Source organism: Rhipicephalus sanguineus, chromosome 3 (genome assembly GCF_013339695.2).
Source record: "Rhipicephalus sanguineus isolate Rsan-2018 chromosome 3, BIME_Rsan_1.4, whole genome shotgun sequence".
In the NCBI taxonomy this organism is placed as follows: domain Eukaryota; kingdom Metazoa; phylum Arthropoda; class Arachnida; order Ixodida; family Ixodidae; genus Rhipicephalus; species Rhipicephalus sanguineus.
Window position 1 is genome coordinate 211,656,021 of NC_051178.1, and position 24,486 is coordinate 211,680,506.

The 24,486-nt window shown below is 43.6% G+C and overlaps 1 protein-coding gene across 1 annotated transcript; it reads right to left on the minus strand.

Moving 5' to 3' along the window:
* Window positions 1-2: 2 nt before the first annotated feature.
* Window positions 3-24,424, minus strand: LOC119388242 (replication factor C subunit 4). The gene is made up of 12 exons (XM_037655914.2): window positions 24,321-24,424; window positions 23,971-24,098; window positions 23,801-23,879; window positions 20,591-20,670; window positions 18,340-18,456; window positions 18,193-18,262; window positions 15,990-16,063; window positions 15,796-15,916; window positions 14,724-14,849; window positions 12,511-12,591; window positions 1,646-1,762; window positions 3-146 (listed from the first exon to the last, which is right to left on the minus strand). The coding sequence occupies exons 2-12, from the start codon at window positions 24,081-24,083 to the stop codon at window positions 48-50; spliced, it is 1,077 nt and encodes a 358-aa protein (XP_037511842.1). The 5' UTR covers window positions 24,084-24,098; window positions 24,321-24,424; the 3' UTR covers window positions 3-47.
* Window positions 24,425-24,486: the final 62 nt, after the last annotated feature.

Here is a 24,486-nt window from a genome sequence, read left to right on the forward strand (position 1 = left end):
GCAACATTTACAAAGGACTTTATTTAGTGTAAAAGTTACACGAACAGCTAATGCTGGACACTGCAAATTTGGTTCATAATTGTGACACATAGGTCCATTATTTGGAGGTACTCGTCAGCGCCTTCAAGCAGTCTGTGGTCACATATCTGTTTGTAAAAAATGGTACATGTTTGATCATATTGTTCACTCTTGAAAACATTGCACACTCTTTATTTCTACATGAAGGTTTAGCATACCGGGTCTGGTAAACAGAACTTACTGATACGATTAATACATATTCTTTAAATTCTTTGAAATAGTTTCCTTGGGCAGCAATTCCCACACTGCAAGGGCTCCCTGAAAGTCAGCTGCCTTGAACATTGTTGAAACGTTGAACTTTCTGCCTTCTCTGGAGCCTGAGGAAAAGGAAGTCTGCTGGGTTCGCATCACAGCTGATGCAGTCATGTTTTGACTGTGTTCCTGCCATCCAACATACCTGCCAAGTCTCCCGGATTACCCGGGAGACTACCGGATTTTGAACGTTTCTCCCGGTTGTACGGGTCATAGGAAAATCTCCCGGAAATCCAGTTTTGCCCCACGCGTCCAGTGCATTGCGCTGGACGCATTTCTCCAGTTTCTCCAAACTTGGCAGGTATGCATCCAATGAGCTGTCGCAGCAGCTGACTTTCAGGGAGCATTGTAATCAGTGTATCAATGCACAAGAAAACTATTATTTTGAAAAATTTAAATAATATATACCATACCGATCAGATCAATACATTTTTTTTTGCTCACCCAGTCTCATAGCTTTATCGTGAGAGCCTGCATATGTCTACAAGAAAATTCGACGACGCAAACCACCGAGAAGAAAAGGCGAAAGGAAAGAGCGTCAACCAAAACTCTGTTGTTTGCTCCGCGGCTTTCTGAAAGTACTTCACTTTTTGATGAGCTAGCCAGCCTGTGTCATAGCTAAAGCACTTCAAGCGCAGGCAGTCCTGCAAAAGGCGTATTTCTCTCCAAACTTCCAAACTCGGCAAATCCTCTTTGCGTGTCCGATGGGCGGTTTGACACATCCACACAAAGCTTGCACTTAATAATAATATCTGGGGTTTAATGTCCCAAAACCACGATCTGATTATGAGAGACGCCGTAGTGGAGGGCTCCGGAAATTTCGACCGCCTGGGGTTCTTTAACGTGCACCTAAATCTAAGTACACGGGACAAAGCTTGCACTTCAAGAGGGACCAATCCATTCTTGATGTGGTACGCCAGGTATCTTGCACGGCAAGTAGCATGGGCAATAAGCGCGACTAAAAGGCTCAGAATCGGGAAGAGATGAGCATAGGGTAGGGCCCTATGCTCCTCTGTGAGCTCATCAAAAACTGAAGTACTTTCAGAAAGCCGCGGAGCAAACAGTTTTGGTTGACGCTCTTTCCTTTCGCCTTTTCTTCTCGGGTGGTTTGCGTCGTCGAATTTTCTGCACCAACATGCACCAACTAGCCCAACAGCAAGTTTTACTGCGTATGTCCTTTACCCCCTGAACATTACATTGAAGACATGCTAAAATACAGAACTTGCTGTTAGTATCACGCAGCCTAAAATGACCGGTGGTTCTCGTACATTCACAAGGTTTACAAATGCCAGAGAAACATGCAGAAGCTACTTACAGCAAGCTTCTCGGCTATTGCTGACTTCTGTTTGTCATCGTACTTGTTGCTCAATACAATGGCATCGTGCAGCTGGCTGAAAAGTTGCGATGCCGCAAAGCCTTCAAGCACGAGGTCCTTCATAGAGAAGCAAGTGTCCAATAAACGAATGCACCTGCTGCCTAGTTGCTAAAAAAGCTACCACACAATAATACCACACTGCAGAGCTGTTCAGAGCAGGATTGGTTAATCGTGTTGAAAATCAACACATTCTTGGGAAAGCCCTCGCAGGGTCTCTTAAAACCTTGCTAGGTCTCGCCAGATTTTCACTTCACCGTAAACAAGCTAATAAATGTAACACTATGAGCAGCGCTATACAGCCCCAGATAAACTGCCTTGATATGCATGCATGTTGCCAGCCTTTCTGCACAACATGATAAAAGGACACACCGTACATGAACATCTTTAGCGTAACGAATATTTCATGAGTACAATTCCTTTAATAAGGCAAACTGCATTAAGCCTCATTTCTCGGGGTTTCTGGTTTGGTGCACCTGCTCAGTCTGCCTTGCCAGTAAATTGCACTTCAGTAGGCATGTGCGAATAGTAAACTTTAGGTTCGAAGTGAATAGCGATTTGATAAAATAATTTTGAATCAAATTTGAATAGTACAGTAGAACCCCGCTGTTACGTTCCTCACTGCTGCGTTTTCCCGGCTGTTACGTCGTTTTCCGCCGGTCCCGGCATAGCTCCCATAGGATACAATGTATTGGGAACCCCGCTGTTACGTCGTAACTGTCGGACCGTTCCCGTATGATACGTCGCGAAGTGCGCCCGGAGCCGACCGAGTGACTACCAAAGAGAGCGGCCATGGCGCATTTTCACGCAGCTTGGCCTCGTTTGACCGTAATATTAGCCGCATGAGAGGCGCAAGCAACAATCTTTCAATTGATGCAAACAAAAGCATGGCCTTCGAGATTCAAATTGCAAAGATGGCGTCTATGACGTAACTGCTCGCGAAAGCAAGGCCTTCAAGATTGGCATTTACTATTGACAAAAGCATAGCCTCTGAGATTTGCATTGCACAAACATGGCGTGTATGACGTAATTGCTTGCGAAAGCAAGGCCTTCGAGATTGGCATTCACTTCTGCCATCGCGTTGGCGTAGACTCATCATCATCGTTATTTGTCGGAGAACGGGAGGAGTTCGAGCTGGTTGGAGCTCGCATGGTCGTGCGTGCGGTTCGCGGTCGGACTCGCCGCGCCGGTCGTGATTGCGTGTGCTTAGTTTTTTCATGCCTACAGCTGTTGGTGTTAAAAAAATCACATACCTTGATTACATTTCTGTGGATAAGGCCGTCCTAAGCTCCGCGTTTCTATCCATCGACTAGATCGCGGCTGAGCGCGCCAATTTTCGTGCTGCTCGTAAGAATTGAAATAAAATTCTGTACCACTAAATATTTTGCCGTTTTTCCTGTTTTTCGGCTCTTACGTTTCCCGTCTCTTACGTTTATTTCCTACGGTCCCTTCAAAAACGTATCAGCGGGGTTCTACTGTATATATCATATAATGAAAAATAAGCATATTTGTCATGACCCAACTAACCTGAACAATGTTTTTGTAAATTGAAACAAGGCATGTGCAAATGTTATTCTTTTTGGTTCAAAGGGAAGTGAAAGCAACTTTGCATAGTAGCAGGATTTGATTTTCGGTAGAATGCAAATGATAACCTGTAAAATACGTTAGAATTTAAAATTTACGACATGGAGCATATAAGCCGGTATAACAAGCTTTTAAACTTAAAATTATGAATTGATGTGAGTACCCGGCAACGTTTTTAGATTATTTCAGTTTGCAAACTAGCTTCGAGAGGCGGCCAGGTTTTGTCGCCGTCGCGAGAGGTGGCGCTGGCGTAGCGTTGAGATCGGTTGAGATGCAGTACAAAGGGCGACGCTTGCTTCAGCCGCGTGCTTTTGCTGCGTTGTTGGTTTGTGCTCGCGAGTTAATCACTGATGCATTTTGAGGTTTCACGCGTTCCACCAAGGCATGAGCTCTTTGCTGTGATCGTGTGTACGTATTTGAGTAGATGCCGCGAAGTGTAAAAGCCGATTCTCGACATGCCGAAGTGCAGCGCGCCATGTTCGGGGTACGCTTCGGCTGAGTCGTAGCGCGACATTTCTTCATGGGAGCTTTTTTATGTTTAGATGAATTGAAACCAAGTTGTTTTCAGTTTAGCTGCAAAGGAACTGGGTCTGTTTCGACACTTTTTGAACCCTTCTTGGCGCACTTCCGAACTGTGATGCGACAAAATAAGTGTCGGTTGTCCCGTTCACAAGGACACCACTGCTGCAATAATATCTGGTGTATTTACGTGCCAAAACCACGATCGATATGATAATGAAGCACGTCGTTGTATTGCCTCCGGAAATTTAGACCATCAGGTGTTTAACGTGCAGTAACATCGCACATCACACGGTCCTCTAGCACATCCATCAAAATGCGATCGCAGTGGCTAGGATCGAACCCGCGACCTTCGGGTCAGCCGTCGAGCACCATAACCACTGCACCACCGAGGCGGACCACCACTGCTGCAGAGCATTTTGCTGCCAAAGACGCTTGCAAAAGCCTAAGGTCTTCAGAAAAGGTCGCATCCGCAAAAAAGAAATTAAAGCTAATGTGAAGGCTTCCCGTACAGTTCCGTCATCGTAACCAGCTTGAACCGACGTAGCGGTTGCGGGGTGTGCGAATAGTGATTTTTGAGGCCGATTGGAATAGTGACAGAAGCAAATAGAATTTAACAAGGTATACTTTTTGAATAAGCCACGAATTTATGAAACAGCCGTTCTTAATTAGAACAAATGTAAATTGATGTTTACGTCCTCATATTCATATCTTTATTTATTTATTTATTATACTGAAAGGTCTATATATATATATATATATATATATATATATATATATATTAGTATACAGGAGACCCTTCACGGCCCATGTGAGTGGGTACATAAATACATTGCCGAAAATTCATGTTGAAAATTTAGGTTTCGCCCATACTCATATACAGCTTTGCTGTAAAAGAAGTTCGATACGTATTCAAGGAGCACTGATTTTTGGGCTAGTTGGTTTTCCATTCCCGATACTTAAGCGCGCACAGACAAGGACAAAGGGAGGTGACGACAATACAAGCGCTTACTTCCAACTGACATTTATTTACGAAAATGCATAATATGAACTCTTTTTTTCATGACGTCACAAAATCGTACTGCTGATATTATGTGAACTTGCTGAGAAACTGTGTTTCTTTCGACGACAGGATAATGGACGGTGCGCTTACGCATGACTGACCCGCCTTTACAACCAAATCTGCCTCTATTATCTCCCTCACATCTTGGCTTCTATTTCTAGCTACCACCCTACACATATCATAGATTGGTTTACAAGGCCTACCATTCTTCAACCCACACTCATATATTCAACCCACACTCATATATATGTGTTGTCGTCACCTCCCTTTGTCCTTGTCTGTGCGCGCTTAAGTATCGGGAACAATACGTATTCGAATAGGCACATGCTATGTATATAGGTACACAGCATTTGCAGGCGTATGGCGGGAGGAACGCACTGGAATGACAGTTATCGGGATGACAGTTACAGGTATGACAGTTATCGTACTTTTGCGCCAATTTTGGCCTTGCTTCATTGCACTTGACATTTTGAAATATTCATAAAATATTCGGGCTTACAAATGACTGCTATTCGATTCGATGATAGAATCGAAGAAGGCAGTGTTCCATTTGAATATCAACATTTTCGAATACTCGCACACACTCGTAAATACGTCACTGCAAATAATGCATCTGTTACATTCTGTTTCACGAAATCGAATGAAAATGACAAGACGCGTTTTTCTGGCTTTCTTGCTGGTTTTTTTATTTGGTAGGCTTTTCAACAGCAGGCGTAATACGCATTCAGGTGATTTTGAAATATGATTGAGCATTACGGGAGCCTAAGATGATTTGCGCATATACTGGCGAGAAATTAATGCCGGTTACAACGGGAAACGGAATGAAGGTAAGCGCACTGTGCAGTGTTTGCCTTATCTTTAACTTATTTTTTTTTTTCATGTCCTGTCTTACTTGCTGCTTGTTTCTTGTTATAATGCTCAGATACAACTAAAACGCCCGTTTCGCTCGTGCCAAGTGAAATGAGAGCGACTACCACATCGAGTTAATTGTTGTATCGTTGGTAGTAGCTTGTCGACCCCTTTCAATCAGTAGAGCAGTAGCAGCCGACGCGCCAAGACCAATCCTAACGCGACCGCAGCGCCCCCGCCTGGTTGGCGATCGCGGCGAGCCGCTCCGCGCCACTGGAAAGCCGCACTCTTTGCCAACTGAAGTAATCTAAAAACGTTGGTACCCGGTAATATGTTCATTTAACCTTTAAGTAGGGCTTCGCGGCAGTGCGGAGTTCCCCTGGGAAGGTGCTTTCACGGCATAGCAGCCCTACGCTGCAGTGAAACCACCTTTACAGGGGGGTTACATGCGGTTTATATGTCTATTCATTCATTTCGAATACTTCGAAATTTAGAATAATTTAAATTCGTTTTGAAGCGAGTTCGAATATTCGCACATGCCTACAGTTCAGTAATGCACTACAGTCAACGTCCCGATTTTTTGGAATCTGTAGGGACCGCAAAATCATCAAAAAAAACAAGTCATGCTCTTCTACTTTATTCAAGAGGTGGCAACGTTCCCAACGAGCAGCCAGTGCTGCAGGAAATATACCAGGACTTGAGGAGATGTCTCTTATTCAGGCACACAACAAAGGCTCCACTGAAATCGATTACATGGCAATGCTTCTCGGCTAGCAATTTAGGAAGCATGACCATGTAATCAATGCTAGTGGCACTGACACAAGCCTGGGAAGGATGCTCGAAACATCGGGACTATCTAAACCTGTGGCTCGTGCGATTTTAGCCACCCAATTTGCATATTACTTTCAGCGTCTTCTTAAAGGGGTACTGACTAGGGATGGGCGGATATTCGGGCGCTTCGAATATTTGAACACAGTATTCGAATTTGCTTTGACACAAATTTAGATTATTTGAAATTTCAAAGTATTCAAAATGAACGAATATATGTATATTTAAGCGCATATAACCCCCACTGTAAAGGTGGTTTCACTGCAGCGTGGAGGTGCTATGCCGTGAAACCAACCATAAAGAGGAAATCCACACTGTCGCGAAGCCACACTTCAAGGTTAAATTAATTACCTTCACCTCAATTAATTATTTTTTAAGCTTAAAAGTGGGCATATATGTGCTAAGCATAGTAATTTTTAAAACGTAGCGCATTGTACCAGTTATAACTTGCACCCTACTGCTATATAAATCTTACTACTAGTCAAAGTTGCTTCCACTCCACTTCAAACCAAAATAGTGACATTCACACATGCCTAGTTCCAATTCTTAAAAATGTTGTGCAAGTTAGTTGGGTCATGACAAAATATGCTAATCTTTCTCAATAATGTGCGATAGATACTATTCAAACTATTCAATTCGAAGTTATTCGACCAAATCCCTATTCGATTCGAACCTCAAGCTTACTATTCGCCCATCCCTAGTACTGACACGTTTTTGAGGCACCATGAAAGGGACATTTTTCATTTCCTTGGTATGCACTGTTAACGCTCTCCACACACTGGAGTGAGAAAACACGTATAAAATAGTTGACTGAGTTTGAAGTGTGCGTCGCCCAGCAGCTGCACGCCAGCCCCACCACAATGGATACTATCACGACGAGTCAACACAGTTCACTGGTTTTGCAAACTCTGTGTCCTCCATGCAGCCTAAATCACAGAAATCGCTGTACAGCAATTTACTCATTTGCGAGAGCCATGTGTGACTGACGGCAGATGACAGAGATGCTGCTAGTATGTCGCGAGGTCCTGTCGCCCTGTGGCATCAGACAGTGTTTACACGCCACTGCAAAACCACCCCCTCGATATTGAAATGGAAAGTGGTTTTTTAAGGTAGCGGTATTAAAAATATATTCAATGCATTCTCAAGCACGACAATATTCTTTTTAGCAGGGGTGCAACAGCTGCGCGAACTGGATACAACTGCTTATTTTTGTGCCAAGCTGAGCCAAACCGTGAAATTTGTTGCAATTGCACCACGCTGCGCCAAAATACCTGATCAGCCTCAAAATTTTCTCAGTACATCTAATTACAACAAGAAATGGAAAATGCGCTAATCACCTGAAACTTGCGCATGATCATCCAATCCAACCCAGATGCGCGGACCATAACTCTAACTACTTCACTGTTCCCTAACCTCACCGCAAACGAAAAGAAAAAAGGACAGCGGTTGTAAAATTTCCTGGCCTCTTTCTATCACGTGCAGAATGCTTTTTAAGCCACTTTTGCTGTGCGGAAAAGCGTACTATAATTTAGAAGGGGCTACTAGTACTTGCTGTCACGGGACACAGCACATTTTGTTCCTTAATTACTCATGTGTGCACGCGCTATATAATTAGTACTACAGTGATGCTACCGAGGGCTTCTGATTTGGAGCAATTTTTGAAGCAGCAAAATTTTCATTTTGGAGCACTTTGAAGCAGCAAAAAGTTCCATCTTGGAGCGCTTTTGAGTAGCTAATTTTGCATATTGGAGCATGCTGGAGCAGCTAATTACTGGAGAAGTACACTGGAGTACACTGGAGAAGCATGCTGCATTTACATTCAAGTACCTGAATAATTATTATGGGGCTCTTATGAAGAGCTAGAAATATTTCGATTCACTGCAAATCGAATGCATCTCGGGAGCACTCCATATTTCACTCAATAATGCAAAAATAATTGCGTCATGCACTTGAGTGTTCACGAATTACCTATTATGTGTTTTTTTTTTTCAAAACTAGAAAATAAACAAAATACTGGATACTGAAAACTGTACTTCATGACATAACACTCTAAATACATCTATGTAGTTATCAGCAGAAGTGGTAGACAAATGCCATGACATACAACAGTGCCTCAATGATAAAGATTCACACTGTCGCCAATGCAGTCCCCTAAGACGACTTAAAGGCAAAGGCCAGGTTCTTTTTCTCCTCGATCGATTGCATGGCTGGGCGCAACATCACGTCACTTAGCTGAGCTCCGGAAGCCAACTTCTTCTGACACTCCCTTCCCTCCTTCCCTGTATGTGTGTAGCAAGAGCATTCTCGCCGTGCTTCCAGACTACTGCTTGCGCATGCGCTGGGTTGTCTGGAAGATGGAGATCTGCGTTAAGCCGAGCATCCGCGAAAGTGTCCAAAAGTACATTTAACAGGGGACTATACATGATATAACAAACTTGGTTTTTTCCTTTTACAGCGAAGCTGTATATGGCTAGGACATTCGCTAGTGCCCTCTAGAGAGCAGTGCAAAGAATAATGCGTACTGAGCATTAACAGCCCGGCCGTTAACATCCTGGCCTTACATACCAAACTGGCGTCCAACCTGTCCTATCTGTGCCGGGCACTAAAAAGATTCACTGGTCGTCCCGCTTACAGAGTGGAATGGCCCCTCATTTTTTCTCAATTTTTAACAGTGAAGCTTTTAAAGCTATCGGCAACTTGTGCTCCGCCGTGCAAAACTCCTCGGGTGGGTGTGCATGACAGGAATTGGGGCAAGCCCCACTACAGAGTACAGCAGGTATGAGTGCTAAACGAAAACTCTGCTCGGAGAAGTGGAGCACATGAAACACGTGAAAGAGAAAGAGAACGAAAGAGAGAAAGATATCAATAGAAAAAATAGAGAGAAATAAAGGGAATAAAGACATAAAAAGATAGGAAGGCAGAAAAAGACGGAAAGGGAGAAGAAAATGACAAGACACGAAAAAGAGAGAGAAAAAACGAAGCAAGACTGAATGAAAGCAAAAGCGATAAATAGAGAGGGAAAGGCAAGAGAAAGAAATGGAAGGAAACCGATACAAAAAGAGATGCAGCAAACAGAGAGGGAGAAATAGAAGAAAGAAATAAATAAAGAGAAACAAGGATGGCTTGGCACAACTAGTGTGAAGCACACACTCGATGGGTTTTTGGTGTCGCCGTTGCCGTAATGTTCAGCATAAAGTCCAAATTGATAACATCTCCCAGCACATCGTACGTTCTACACGCGAGTAAAAGCTGATGACGAACACGGCTGAAGCGGAGATGAAACAAGCTGGCTGTCTCCATCGCACGGAGGGTGCATGCGATAACATCACCCAGCGCACGAGGCCTGCCGTCAATTGCTCATCAAGCAGAGAGGAAACGCCCCGCCCGTCTTTCGTAAGGAGCATGAAGTGACAGGAGTGGAGGGGGGAGAGGTTGCTGCGTCACTCAAAGGGCGCAGTCGCTGGCGCGCACGCTATCTCGACAGGCATCAGGAGACTGGTTGTAAGCTTGCTGTGCTCCCAATGCTTACTTCACGTAGAGAGAACTGAAAGCACGACAACCACTTCGGTCTCTGAAGCAGCTGTATTCTCTTAAATCTTCGTTCTGTTGAGTTATGCGAGATCGGATCCAAAGGAGTTAGCTGCTAGTCTTACTATGTATAACAATACGTGTTGCTATCGCATTTGCTGCTTCACCTTTAAGGAAACCCTGGAAAGCGAGGGGCGGACATATAACATAGTGTAGCCGCTTCACAGTGGGCCTTGCGACGCCAGGGCCGTCAGCGACGGGCCCGCTACTGACAGCTGCCCAAATTAAAACAGATTTGTGGCTACTCCGACCAGGAGGCATTCTTTTATTAATGAGATGACATTTGAAAAAAAGAACAAACAAAATATTCGAATTGGGGTCCTAACACTAACGAGCCCAGAAGGGCAGGGCCTTTCGGGGGTATTACTGCAAGAGCGATTACCAACCCGGATGTGCTGGTAGAAGAAAATTACAAAAAAAGCTCCTCTGGATGAAGATTCGTGATTAAAGTATATTTGATGAAAAGTGTCAATGTGTTCCCACTGTTCAACGCGCTCTTCCATGGACGTGAAGCACAGAAAGTTCGACCTTGCTCCATATATCTATTGCTTGTTTTCCCTGATTTCATTCCACGATGTCGAGAAACATAAGTGACAGACATTCTAGCGGCACGCGTGTAGTTATTACTGAACATTGCTTTAATTACGTGCCATGCGACTCCTGAAACGAGCAATCACCAGCGTTTCTGGAACAGACGACGTCTGCCGATGAATCGCCGCCTCACTTTCACGCTACCGATTGGCCTAGGTGTCACGAGCTTCTGCGGAGGGTGCATTTTGCCGTCGAGCCGACTTGCACAACGGAAGCTCCATTGGCACCGATCATGGCATCATGGATCGGGACGCATGAGCGAGCGCTCTTTATTCAGCGGAATAATTCTTGATCTGTGGTTGTGACTTTGGCGGCCCCAAGATCAAGCTGCACATGTTATGACGCGCCATCAGTACGATTTCCGGTGAAAGACACCCCCAAACCAGAGACTGTGACGCAGTATGGCGCAATTTACGTTGATTTTATCAGGATGGCGCAGTAAATTGAATTTGGTGCACCTTGGCACAGGAGTGGAATCACTGGTACTAGCATGATTGCCGACATCTACAAAATTACTGGCAATCATTCAGAGCGGTGCATGATTGTTCCTGCGGCCCTGAGAAATAAACAAAAATAGACGCCAGTTTTTTTTCTTTTTCGCCAGCCCCTTTCGCTCCTGCATTATGAAACTCCCAAATTTGGAGGTTGCCAGGTCGGCAGATTCACAACAGCAATGCAGTGCCTGTCAAATGGTTTGACAGGCTCTGCAAATGCTAATGTGGACTTAACAGATTGCTTTTATTGAAATAGCAGTGCTCACGTGCACTGTGCACGAGTTAGCTGATGTTAAATAGTTTGTACATATATTTTTCTTTTCTGAAAGTAAGTCTTAGTTGTTATATTATTCCAAATTTGGGATTTCGGGCTAAAAACCGCGCACTTTTTTCCCTGTAACCTGCTCTAAATATGGATTTTTATGCTCCAAAAGCAACATTCTGCTGCTCCAAAAATTGCTCCAAATCCTGATTCGGCTGTTGCGCCCGTTTTTAGGGTTCTCGACACCAGCGTTTTTATTTAGAGCAACAATCGGAAAAAGTTCGTGTCAGTACTCCCCGCAACACTTTTATAGGTAATCATCGAGTGACCTCACTACGGAAATTTGTGACCTCATGAATCAACTGCTAGAAAAAATTTCAGAATCCGTCGAGTACAAGTGGAATTTGTTGCACGCTCTAAGTGCTTTCTCTCTTCCAAGCGAGCGTGCTGAAAGTTACACAGGGAAGATGACAAGGGGCAAGAAGCTACGTCCCAACGTCAGCTTTCTTTTCCTGTGTTCTTTGAACGCAAAGCTCAGTTTCAGCGTGATCAGAAGCGTGCTTGTAAAGTGTTGCGTGGGCACGCCATGGCACACTGTGGTGGCCACAGTAACTATGCAGCTCATGATGCTCAAGCAGCCAATGGCCATGTCCATGTGCCTTTGGGTATGTGATGCAGTTGATTTTGGGTATATGGCATCATTTGCCGAGAGGACAGTGAGCAATTTCTAGCTGACTTTGAAATTTAATCGCAAATTCTATGCGCTGTGCTGCACTATAATGTTTGGGTCACATGTTCGCAGGAGCCTTGACCATCAATTGACAGCACTTACAGACCATGTTCAAAAAGTGTTGCAGGGCCCCTTTAACTGGTCCACTAAAAATGAAGAACACAAGTTAGCCCAACAAACGAGTATTGTGGCCTATCAGAAAACTAACATCATAAACGGGTATGTGCCACAGAAATCGTTATGCCATTGTTGCAAATGCATTTCTCTTTTCTGATAAATGACCACTACTGAGTTCCTTACCTCAACTGTTGCACTGAGCTTCTCATATGAGTTCGATGCACAGCTCGTAAGCAGGCCATCAATCCACTGCTTTGGAATGATCTGGATGGAAGCATGACAAAGTTCGTTGCTGCTATAAGAACAGCCACAATAAGCCATTTTGACAATGTTTGTGAAACAGGCATAGGAATTAAATGGTGCTCTAGAAATCTGAGGTACACTATGAAAGCTTGTATCCAGAGGGTTGGGTCATTCATTGCCAAGTATGCCAGACATGGCAATCGACCATTGCAGATTTTTCCTATATGATTCATGGCTTTTCACTAAACTGTTTCCTGTACATATGTAGAGGTAACACTCAGAAATGTGATAATTCAAAAATTTTTGCACCGCGTCTTACATATTAATGAAAACAACATTTTGGGGGGATTTTACTATTTCCTTTAACTGAAAGGTTTGCTGTCTCCTTGAGTATTCTAAGAGGTTTTTATGATTACCTGGGACACACATACTTTTCAAATGTTTTTGTTTCATGAGTTTAAAATGTTACACAAGTGACAGTGACTAGGGTGGGACTTGGTAATGTCCCCCAACTACCCGCTCCACACATGGCTCAGATCAAATCTACTACTTGCTTAGTCAAAGTTTCATTGCAGCTTGCCTTTAATTAGTGTGACCCTTCTCTAAGGAACCCTTACAATGCAACATGCATTATTATTGTCACCAAGAGAATTTCAGTAATGTAGCCCTTGTTACAGCAGTTCTGAATTCAGCACCCCCTTATGCCACATTGGTTCTCAGCATTTTGAGTCATATACCGCTTTTGGTAAACAGTTTCAGCGTATTTTTTTTTTTTTTTGTAATCTATGTAGTAAAATAATTGGGGCAGCTGTGCACTAGTGGTGCGAAAACTGAGGAAACAGTGGGTCTGGTGGCCTTCCCCTTGTCCTCTCCCTCACATCTCTTTCCCACCCCTTGCTATACTATACACACAAGAGCACACTATGCTTCACCCTGTCCCCTCCTCACTTTCCTTTCCCACCCCTTTGCTAAATTATTGGTCTCGAGATCGAACAGAGTCGGCACCTAGAGACGAGCGGGTGAAACCCCGTAGTGTAAATGATTCCTTGCATCGTCTGCTAGCCACAGCATGCTCGCACGTGTGTGGACATGAGCATATATATCACCAGTAGACCGCAGCCAAAGCGTTTTATTCCCCAACAATCGGCTCGAACCACTCACAGTGTATTGCCGCTGTGCACATCTGGATACGTGCCGCTGACCACCTATCCACACTAACGCGGCAAATACTACACGTAGCTAAGCTATGCTTTACCCTCTCCCCTCCTCACCCTCACATCTCCCCCCCCCCCCCGGTATACTATACTATACATGGCTACGTGATGTTTTTGTTCTCTCTCTTCCTCTTTCTTTCTGTCTCTTTTGCTCTCTTTCTATTTTTCTCTCCATCTTTTTCTCATTCTCTCGCCCAGAGCAACGCAATCATATGGTTCCCATAAATGCCTGTTCTGCTAGCGTGCCTGGATAGCCGAGGGGTTACGACGCTCCCCTTCGGATCGTGGGTACGTGGGTTCGAATCCCACCTTGGCAAGAAATTTTTTTAACAAAAAATTTCTCTTTCTTTCTCTTTGTACACGTTCTCTCGCCCATCAGTTACTGCATCCCACACTGGAAAAATCAGCACACGTGTTCTGGGAGCGAAGCAGAAGATGAAGAGGACGAAGAGAGTGCGTGCCAGTTAATGATGATGATCATTTCTGTTCACAACTAACGGGGATTCTCCGTGCTTAACAGCTCTGCTGTTAATAATTATTTTGAAGGAAATTGGGAGAATGGCCAGTGAATCAACAGTGCGTAAACATGATGATGATGATAATTTCTGTTTGCGACTAACGGGGCTTCGAGCTTACTCAGCTCCGCTGTTAAAAATGTTTACTTCTGCACTCTTGGGATGAACACAATTTTGCATAATGGCTGCACTAGGTGGACAAGTAGTTGCTGTTTTCCGTCCATCATAACTACTTGAAGTTTTAAGCACATAATCAAACCTAAAATCTGCTCAGCCAATGACCACAACCACTTCAATACCGTGGCACATGCCTCTGTCTCAAATTTAGAAACCTCAGTTGTCGGTTTGGTTTTACATGCTGAAACTAGCTCTGCTATTACAAGCAGCTCAACACAAAAGATACAACACAGGAGTTACAACTCACCCCAGCAACTTCAGCCACATCATGGGAGGTTACAGGTTCATTACATTTAAGCCGAGAAACACTTTGGAAAAGGGTGATTGCTCTTCGCATATCTCCTTCGCAAGCATCCATAAGAAAGTCCAGCACCTGTACAGTCGATACAGAAGCATCAAATTGAATGTGAACATTCACGTTCACAAAAAACACCCTTCATTGTGGCCAGCCTTTAAGCGCTTAATGTGCTCCAAGATCTGTCATCATAACGAAAGCCCAAGTTAAACGGGCCCTGCGACACAAATTAACCGTGTCATTTTCATCAAAGTGATGAAATGATTTTCATCAAGGTGATCTGGAACTGTGGAATGCACCAATATCATTGTGCAAGTGGCAATGCGAAAAACAAAGCTGTTATAATTTTATTTCAACAGAGAAACCACATCGGTTTCGGACTAGAGCAACACAAAATGGCTATTTTGTGATCGGAAGTGATGTTTCATCACATGGTAGTGACGACATTGGCCAGGCATTTTGATTGGTCTGACGTGACAAGTCGCATGTAATATTCATATGGTCCCAGCTAGGCCACACCATTGTGCACTAAAATTTATAGAAGTACTCCTTTTACTTTCTCAGATACAAAAAGATTTCCGTTTTTAAATATGAAAATTTGAAGAAAAAAAAATGCAAAGTGACGCTAGGTGCGCTGCACAATGGCCACCACGAGTGAGTCTTCCGGTATGTCTCTGTAAGAGGCACGCGATGTTTGGAACCAGCCTTCGACGTCAGTGGCAGAGTGAAATACGAAAGAGAATGTTTTCACTCAACTTTTCCTGGGGTTTTGAAGTTGACTAATAGCTCCCATTACCATGCACCAGTTTCGATAATTCTTTCTGTGTTCATCTCACTATTCAGCACTACACACACTACAGCGCTCCAGAATGCAGACGAAAAAATGTTGCAGGGCCCCTTTAACTAGTCCGACCTAGTCCTGGCAATGCAGTTAACAACTGTGAATACTAAAGCAGGAATTTCACACACTACGGTTACTGCTACCAAAATGAGCATCTAACAAAAGCAATCAAGAGCCTCAGACCTGATCATCGCATTGAACTGCTTCAGCTGTACATATGCTGCGTAGGCGTTCTATTAGAACTTCCTTAGGCAAAGGCTTGAACCGGAACTTTGAGCAACGCGATGTCAGTGGGTCTATGATTCTGAGAAAAGAAAGAAAGGCAATTAAGCACAGCTCCTGATGGTTATACTCAGCTACTGGAACAAGCTCTTTACCTGCTTATGTAGTTACAGATGAGACAGAAACGAGTTGTCCTCGTCTCCTTCTCCATGGTACGACGCAAGGCTGCCTAAAATAAAAGCAAAGAGCAGCTGTACTACTACTGTAGGAAAAACTAAAAAAAGAAAAAAAAAGCAATTAGACTGGGACATTCAAGTAATAAATTTTGCTCAGTGCAAGTCCACGGTGAAAGGGAAAATCATCGTCTACCCCGGCGTAGCTCTGATGTTACAGGGACGAATTTTGCCTTTTTGTGAAACCACGGACGACAAGGGAATTGATCTGCAAAATTAAAAAAACCTGACCAATTATATAATGCATTCATCAGAACTAAAAAGCTCCCAAAATGCTTAAGAAATTTAGAAGCTCCGCTATCAAGTGGTTACAGAGGGCTAGAAATGAAATATGACTGTGGGATGTCTGGAAGACTAAACAGAATGCTAGGAAAATTGCCGGAACAAATGATTAAGATTTTGCAGGTTGAAGCAGAATTAACAGGTTGTGATTTGGTGAACAAATTCAATTATTTTTTTCCTTTTTCTCAGTCAGTCGTCAAATATTGATCCAGATTTTACCTACAGAAATTTTCACACTGAACAAACAATATTACTTACACCATTATCTGAGAATGAAGTTATCTCATCACTTACGGCATTGGGCAACAGTAAAACGGCTGATGTGTCGAGAATCCAAATACAACCAGTGAAACATGGAATCGACATTCTGGCGCCATTTCTAACTGGCATATTTCACCAAAGTTTATCATTAGGAATCTTTCGCATCATATGCAGACCGCCAAAGTGAGCGTAGTATTTAAAAAAAAGGGCACAAAAATGAAATGAGCAACTACAGGCCAGTATCCATATCACCAGTGCTTTCTAATAGTTTTGAAAAGATACTCCTACAGCGCCTGTCATTTTTGTAGATCACCACAATCTTGTGCATCCTGCAGAATATGATTTCCATAAGAGGAAGTCCACTGAGCTTGCTCTGCTTGAACAAAAGGAATTCACACTATAGAAATTTGAATGGGAGGAAATGATACTAGGCTTATTCTTAGATTTTTGAAAGGCATTTGCCCTCGTTAACCATGGCATTTTGTTAAGAAAGCTAGAATCTCATGGGACTAGAGGCACAGCGCACTCTTGAACTTCCTGCTATTTACAACACAGAGGTCAATTTGTAATGGTTGCAGGAGAAAGATCACATGAAAGACTGTGTCGTTCCCCAGGGAAGTATCCTGCAACCATTTTCATTTTTACTACATATTAATGAGATCCCAACAATTTACAATACAGCTGTTTAACCGGCTTTTATTTCCTGGTCTCCCGCAACATTGTTCATACTGTTGCAAATAAAGTCAGTTTGAAAGTACCAGCGATGTGTAACAAACTTATAAACATAAAGGCCACTTTTGCTCACGTTCAGCGCAGTATAATGTTGCTACATGCATTGTGGTTTATTCTTTCAGCAAAAAAAGCAAGGAGTTGGTTTTGCTCAGCACACAGTCAAAAACTATAAGACCATAACAAACCAGATTACGCAAACAGGCTCAAGTTATATGTCACGACTATGATAGATTAGAGTGAAAAAAAAAAGATGATTAGAACTGAGAGGGATCACCCTGCTTATATTATGGAAGCAGTTGTGTGACAATCACTAACTAATTTGTTGTGGCAGCTGCCACCGCCAGCACCAGCAATTGCAAGTATGGCCGTCACACCCATAGAAAGGCGCCAAATGCAGCAGGCCCTACCATGCGCGTTTCCACCCAGCGGCCGTGGTAACAGCGAGGCCACAATATAATTATGAGGCAAACCATAGCGGGGCATTCTAGATTAATTCTGACCAGCTGGGGTTCTTTAACGTGTGCTTAGGTTAGGTACATGGAGGTTCGTGAATTTTGCCCACATCGAGATGTGTCGCCAGGAACTGAACCCATGTCCTCGAGCTTAGCAGCGTTACACCCGACCAGTTCAACTGCCATGGCAGGTAATGTGTGAGGTAATCAGGAGCCAGAAAGCAGTACAGTGAAGCTAGAGCAATCAACAAAAAGAAGGTGTTATTTATATACGTAGCTCAAGTTTTCATTATTTGTCAGAGAAAAACATTCTTCATTTACAGAAGAAAATATTAATGCAACAATGTTTCCAAACATATCATGCACTGAGAGTTTAAATAATATTCTGAGCCAAGCACCTGAGCACTTGCGGTCATGGAATCCGCTTCGTCTAGAATTACAATCTTGAACGGTGGACACGGTTTGCCACTGCAAGTAGAGTATATTGTAATCATATGAGGTGAAAACACTGTAATATCACAAATTTCTCAAAAATTGACACTTACTCAGGTCCTGTACTACTTGCTGTGAGTTGTGAAAACGTCTTGATTTTATCTCGGACAACCTGGATGCCACGTTCATCAGAAGCATTCAGCTCCAGAATGCGACTCTTATACATGTCTCTGAAAAAATAATGCTGTCATCAATAAGGTGTCAATATATAAAGCACCAATCGCATCACAATGAGTAGAAATCTGGTATATACATAGTATTCTTGACATGTTATGACAATTCGTTTCAGTCTATAGGCGGTGTGCAGCGCCTATAGGGGCGCCACCGAAAGCCGCGTAGCGGCGGCCGTTGGAACCGCAGCCGGGCTTCGTGCCGGAGACCCCTGGTTCCACTGCAAGCATGGGCGATGTGCATGTGTGCGATTTGCCGCTTGTGCGCATCCCATATAATTACTTCTGCGGTCACAGTGTGCGCAAAGGAACCGCACCTTATGATAGTGGACATGCGTCCGATTTTGCAGCTTTGTGGGACATTTGTCACCATACGCGCCAAGTGTTTGCCACGAACCATGGCCTCCGAGATTCGGCACGCAATCTCAGAGACCATGCACAGACAAGCATCAACAAGCTTTCCTACGAAGTGGCACTCAATGTACATACGCCGCTTTCTTTATAACGCCCTGACCGCTAATGAATTCATTTGTTGACATCTGAACCATCGTCTTCTATGGACACACTAGCTTCGTTTACATGCTGTGTGTTTTATAGTAGTGTTTGAGGGAGCGCTGTTGCGCCGGCGAATGGTTTCTACAGGTGCGGCCATGTGAAATGTCAGCGTTGGTAAAACATCCAAACCAGCACTTTAAGCTTGAGAAAAATTGCACGTATAGGACTGGGGCAATAATTACATCAGTTGGGTTTATTGAATCATTTGATCTTTCACCGTTCAGAAAATGCTGGCTGCAGATCCTGGCGTTCTTCGTAGGCTCCCATCCTCTCTAAAAGGTCCATACGGTTACAGAAAAGTGGAAGAAGCAAGCAATTAGTTAAAAGTACATAATAGGAAAAAACAGTGCGCAGACGGACGGGACGAAGAAAATACATATTTGCAATATTCGCACTTTGAAAGGAAATGCGAAGAGTGGTCATAAATATTGCTTGTAAACCACATGCTTCATTGCAATCATTTTCAAAGGAGATGCAAAAGTACAATGACGCAATATGAACATATATTCACCAGTTTCATGCAAAAGAAAAAAATACAGCAGTGGCTAGCACCACTAGCAAGAAATAAAGAAAAAAAAAACTTGAAGGTTTCAGAATCGACCCCACGCATTACACAACTTGTGTAAAGTGAATGTGCATTAGTGGCAGACGTCAAAGCTTAATTAAGTTTCGGACCTTTCCCAATACCATGATGTCATGTTAAGAGGCATTCAAACTGAGGTTTAATGTCCTGTCCAAAGCCTTCAATGCTCACAGGTGCCAGGTTGTACAGCCAATATGCAGATAGCTGAGGCAAGCACGCAATGAACATTCTGCACCGAAGATCGCATACCAGTCGATAGATAGGATGAGCGTGCAACCGATTCCATGCAGCACGTGTTTCAATTGGCCTTTTCTGAAGGCGTCTGTTACCTGCTTTTTAACACGGATTCCTTCCTATTAAAGCGTCTAAGCGTAATTACTTCTTTATAGCTTTACTCTGCATTGTCTGGCTTTGCGCTGCGCATAATTCATTTTTTTTTTTTTTTTTCAAGGAGGCATCGCGTCTTATGAGTAACAACAACCTCGTGCATTGTAGCATCCAGAATTTAGACGAGGCTACCAACTGTAAACACAGTAGCATTCACTAAAGGCGTAGCGACATAACTGGAGAAATAAAAACACTGCAATCGTTCTCGCAAACAAAGCGCAATTGCTTACCTTCTGTGTCGAACAGCGGCAATCCACCGCCGCCGTCGCTCTTGCTCGTGAAGCAGCACCGGAAACTTCTAGAAGCGTGTTCCTTGCGAGTTTTTGTGCGTGTTCAAGCAGCCAACTAGACAGCAGTTGTTTCTCGGCATCACTGAAGGCTGACACAAGCGTTAAATTGCGATGGAAGACGCAACTGTCACAGCAACTACGGCACTCGCCTTGACGCTCACGGGAACACCGCTCGTCCGAGCCCGCCTACGCTTCCGAGCCGTAGCGACAGGCGGCGTTGTCGGCGCTTTGCGCAGCGCCTATACCAATTCACAGAGGTGCATATGGACAGTACGAGAAATAAATCATACAGCACAATATTTAGGTTGGATTTGCGTACCCAAAGAGTTCTCGGGCAAGAGCAAGTATAGTGGACGTCTTCCCCGTTCCTGGCGGTCCATAGAACAGGAGATTTGGGAGCTGCAAGCATTGTGACATGCTTAATCACACAACATTTTTATTTTGTATGAATTAAATTTGTTAGCACTTCTCATGCTTCTACATCAAAACAAAAAAAAAAAGATACTTCAATTTACAATTGTAACAATTCTTAATGAACAAAGCAAAACGGTTCACCCTACTGCGAAACATTTACACCAACATTTAGCTGCACCACACCTTAGTGGAAACAAGGTTTCTGCAGTTTTCTCTAATGTTGCTTACTTAATTTCTTGCTTCTTTTCTTCTTACTTATTTTCTTTGCATCAGATATATTTGATTTCTCCTAGTTGTATTACTTCCCTGTTGAAATGTATATCCCAATTTTTATCTCTAATGATGCACAGGCCGTGCCTTGTAACTCGATCCAGGACTATAAAAATGAAAGGCACATCACTTACTATTCGCACTGGCCTATAGTTACTCGGGCTACTTTTTATTTTCCCCTTAACTAACTCAATAATTTTATTTAATTAAAAGTTTATATTATTAGCTCAAGACCAGAAGTACGAGTGCAGAGCTGTAAAGCACCTCCAGAAACCACCGACTGAGTTGTTTCCTGAGCGATATGTCTCACGTAGTCGTTTTTTCCACGTTGCAAAGGAAGCCTGCGGAATATGAAAAAAGCCACATGACAGGGCACTTGTGCTCTGCTATCTTGCTGCTCTCAAGTGTGCAATCGGTGAACAAGGAAGGCCGCAATGCGAATGTGGCCACGTGGAAGCAGCAGTGTTCTGATGGTGGCCAGCATCTGGTCCTCCATCTTATGCCAGATGACGGCACAAATGCATGCTGCTGGCTGAGCACTGCCGAGGAGATAAGGCGTCCAAGATTGGACGCCTTAGTGGCAGAGCTTCAAGGTCAAAAGCACACGCAAGACCATTTTCTGGGTTTGTAGTGGGAGGAGTAGAGCTATTGCACTGAAAGAGTATGTGAGACGTATCATACAGGAAACAATTGAGTCAGTGTTTTTTGAAGGTGCTCAACAACTCTGCGTGTCATACTTTGGGTCTTCAGTCAATAATTAAAAAGCTGGGTAATTGAACACAATGAGTTAGTTACAGGGAAAATAAAATATAGCTTGAGTAGCTATAGGCTAGTGCGAATAGTATGCGTTCAGTTCAATTTGCTTAGATTGTGCCTTTCATTTTTATAGTCCTGGCTCAAGTTACGTGGGAGAACTTGTATATCCGATGATTGGTGCCACATGACATTTGTATAGGCGTTATTTTTCTACTGTTGTCGAGCAAATTACAGCATGTAATTAATCGAGCTGCTGTAGACCTTTTCATTCAGGGCTTAAAGTCACCTTCATCAGCGGGGGGGCCCCTCATAGAGCGGCGACACAATATACATACATACATATACATATATATATATACACACACACACACACACACACACACACACACACACACCAGGTGTCCCAGCTATCTTTAGCCAAGGGCTTAAAAATACAATATCAGTCACCTTGCGCACTACAGCCAATTTTTGTTTGGTAATTAACTAATTTATTAATTTGGATTATTTAAATAAATTGCTAAATATTGACATTAGGCAACAAATACGGCTTGCAAAGTTCGAGAGCGTCTTCAGAAACCCCAATTCCATTATTTGCGATAAAGAAAGTCTCACGTATACCATTTTTTCCAAGCTGAAAAGAAAGCCCGCAAAATACAAAAAGAACCACGTGACTAGCGCATTCGCCCGCCGTGAGAATGCTGCCCTCAGCCGTGGTTTGAGCGAACGAAATCAGCTGCGGGCACGACTCGCCGGCTCTGTTACAGCGGTAGCCGATAAGTTGACGGTGGTTTTTTGGCCCGCGCTTGCTGCAACTTGCACTGTCACGCGTGCCAACTGGCTGACGTGGGCCAAAAAAACCAACGTCAAAGTATCGTCTGGCCCCCAAACTGGGTGGGCGGCCCTTGTGCAGCGGGTTCGGCCATGGCCGTTTCACTTACCTCCTCCGAAGAAGGCTGGACCGCCAGCCAAAACCGTTAGGGTAAAATAAATATTTGTTTTGTTTCCTATATTGTAGTGCGAAGTTTTTCACAATTTTTATTACGGTAGCCAGAAGAAGTTCTCTTTATCCATTATATATATATATATTGTTTTCGTTGACGTCACGACCCCGTTACAATATATGTGTGTGTGTGGGGGGGGGGGGTGATTACTCTGGGTGAAAGTCAGTTTGTCACAACTCTTGCAGACCACAGAATTGGTTGTTTGGTACAGTCACAATGTAGTGAAGCCAACTGTCTCTAAAATTGAACGAATGCTTATGAATGTTACTCAAAGAAATATATCACTGAGAGCCTATTTCGTGTGTTTGCTCAATGTTCCGATCCAATCGACCACTAAAAAGAGGGCATCTTACAAATAGTTTTTCAAAAATAATTTGGGGTGTCAAAGGATACAGATATGCGAACTCAAACCAAATAAGTCTAACTGCAAAGCAGAAAATTAGTTCGCTCACTGCACTCGGAACCCTAGGCACGACAATGCTATATTTTACTTTTACACATACTTGCCTAAAAAAGTAGGCAAAATACATGCGTATTTCACATTGCAAACAGACTCGTAATACACAACTAAATGAATGAAGACGAAGGTGAACCTTCACTGATTGACGAACAGGTAGCTTCGTGTACACGTGCCTCGTTGAAAAGTGTGTTGTGCCAAGAAACTCAGTCGAACATGGTGGTGACCCATGGTATGCAGCGTGTCGGGCAATTGCATCCAGCAGTACGATGAAACCTGTTTCTTTTTTTTTGATGATGCCCCATCAAGCGAATAATTGCGATTAAATCATTATTCAAAAGATTGGAGAGCTATATTTCACCTCCACAAAGCACCACTGCATAAAAAAAGTCAACTCCAGTGCTTGTCAAATGGGTGCCGCAGTGCTACAGTTGACCTGCTGAGGGGGGCCGAGCCCCTCTGACTTTTTGCACTGCCATTGCAGCGAATTGTCAGAGGCTTTAAATCTGCTTAGAGTTTTTGTTGCTAAAACATTTCAATGTTTCCGCTGAAGAACTCAAGTTGACGTAGAAAACTGCGCAGTGGAAGGGCACAAGACACGACGTTCCAGTGCCCGACTTTATACACTTACGTCGGCTCCCTGAAGCGACTTTTTAAGGACAGAGACCACTTCATCTTGGTGAGCCACATCGTCGACGGTTTTGGGCCGGCTGAGTGAGAAGGAAAGGAAGTGAACGTCAGACACTCTTACACACATTATTTGACATTAAAAGGGGCAATGAACCACCGAAAAATGCTCACTATTTTTCCACCCATGGAATATGCACTGGTTTCTTCGGTACCTGCTTGGGTTCCTTAGCTTTCTCCTTGGGAAGGATTAGGTTTGGGTTGGCCGTTTTCAAAAATGCGTGCATGATTGGTTTCGACACCTGCAGAGAACGAAGTGCAAAGCTTAATTAACGTCCGGCGTTACACATGGGCGATCTCGTCGCACACAACACTACGGCTGCGTCACGAGAGTTAATTCGTCTCAGCGAAGCCAGCCTCGCTTTCCTCGCATGTGTTTAGCGCGCAGTGACCCCTCACTGATGAATGAATGAATAAAAGGCCGAAGGCAGCGGGAGAAAGGACCGTGCAAAACGTCAACTCACCGCAAGTAATGAGCGTAATGAGAGTAACCCAGGGACCGTAGTAACCCCAGTAACCCCGCGCAATTTTTCGCGCGCTGGTAGCGAGCAAGCCAGAGCTAGCCGAATGCGAAAATGTGGAATAGGTACAAATATCAAGTACCGTAAAGTTTACCGGTAAATATTCAAA

What these genes read in the sequence shown, in the direction of transcription:
- LOC119388242 (XM_037655914.2), bottom strand. Translation starts at nt 24,083, where the DNA reads ATGCACGCATTTTTGAAAACGGCCAACCCAAACCTAATCCTTCCCAAG. An exon ending in CAGTTCAATGCGATGATCAG is followed by an intron (nt 14,850 to 15,795) that starts GTCTGAGGCTCT and finishes TCGACTGTACAG; the next exon opens with GTGCTGGACTTTCTTATGGA. An exon ending in AGCTCAGTGCAACAGTTGAG is followed by an intron (nt 1,763 to 12,510) that starts GTAAGGAACTCA and finishes TTCTCTATGAAG; the next exon opens with GACCTCGTGCTTGAAGGCTT.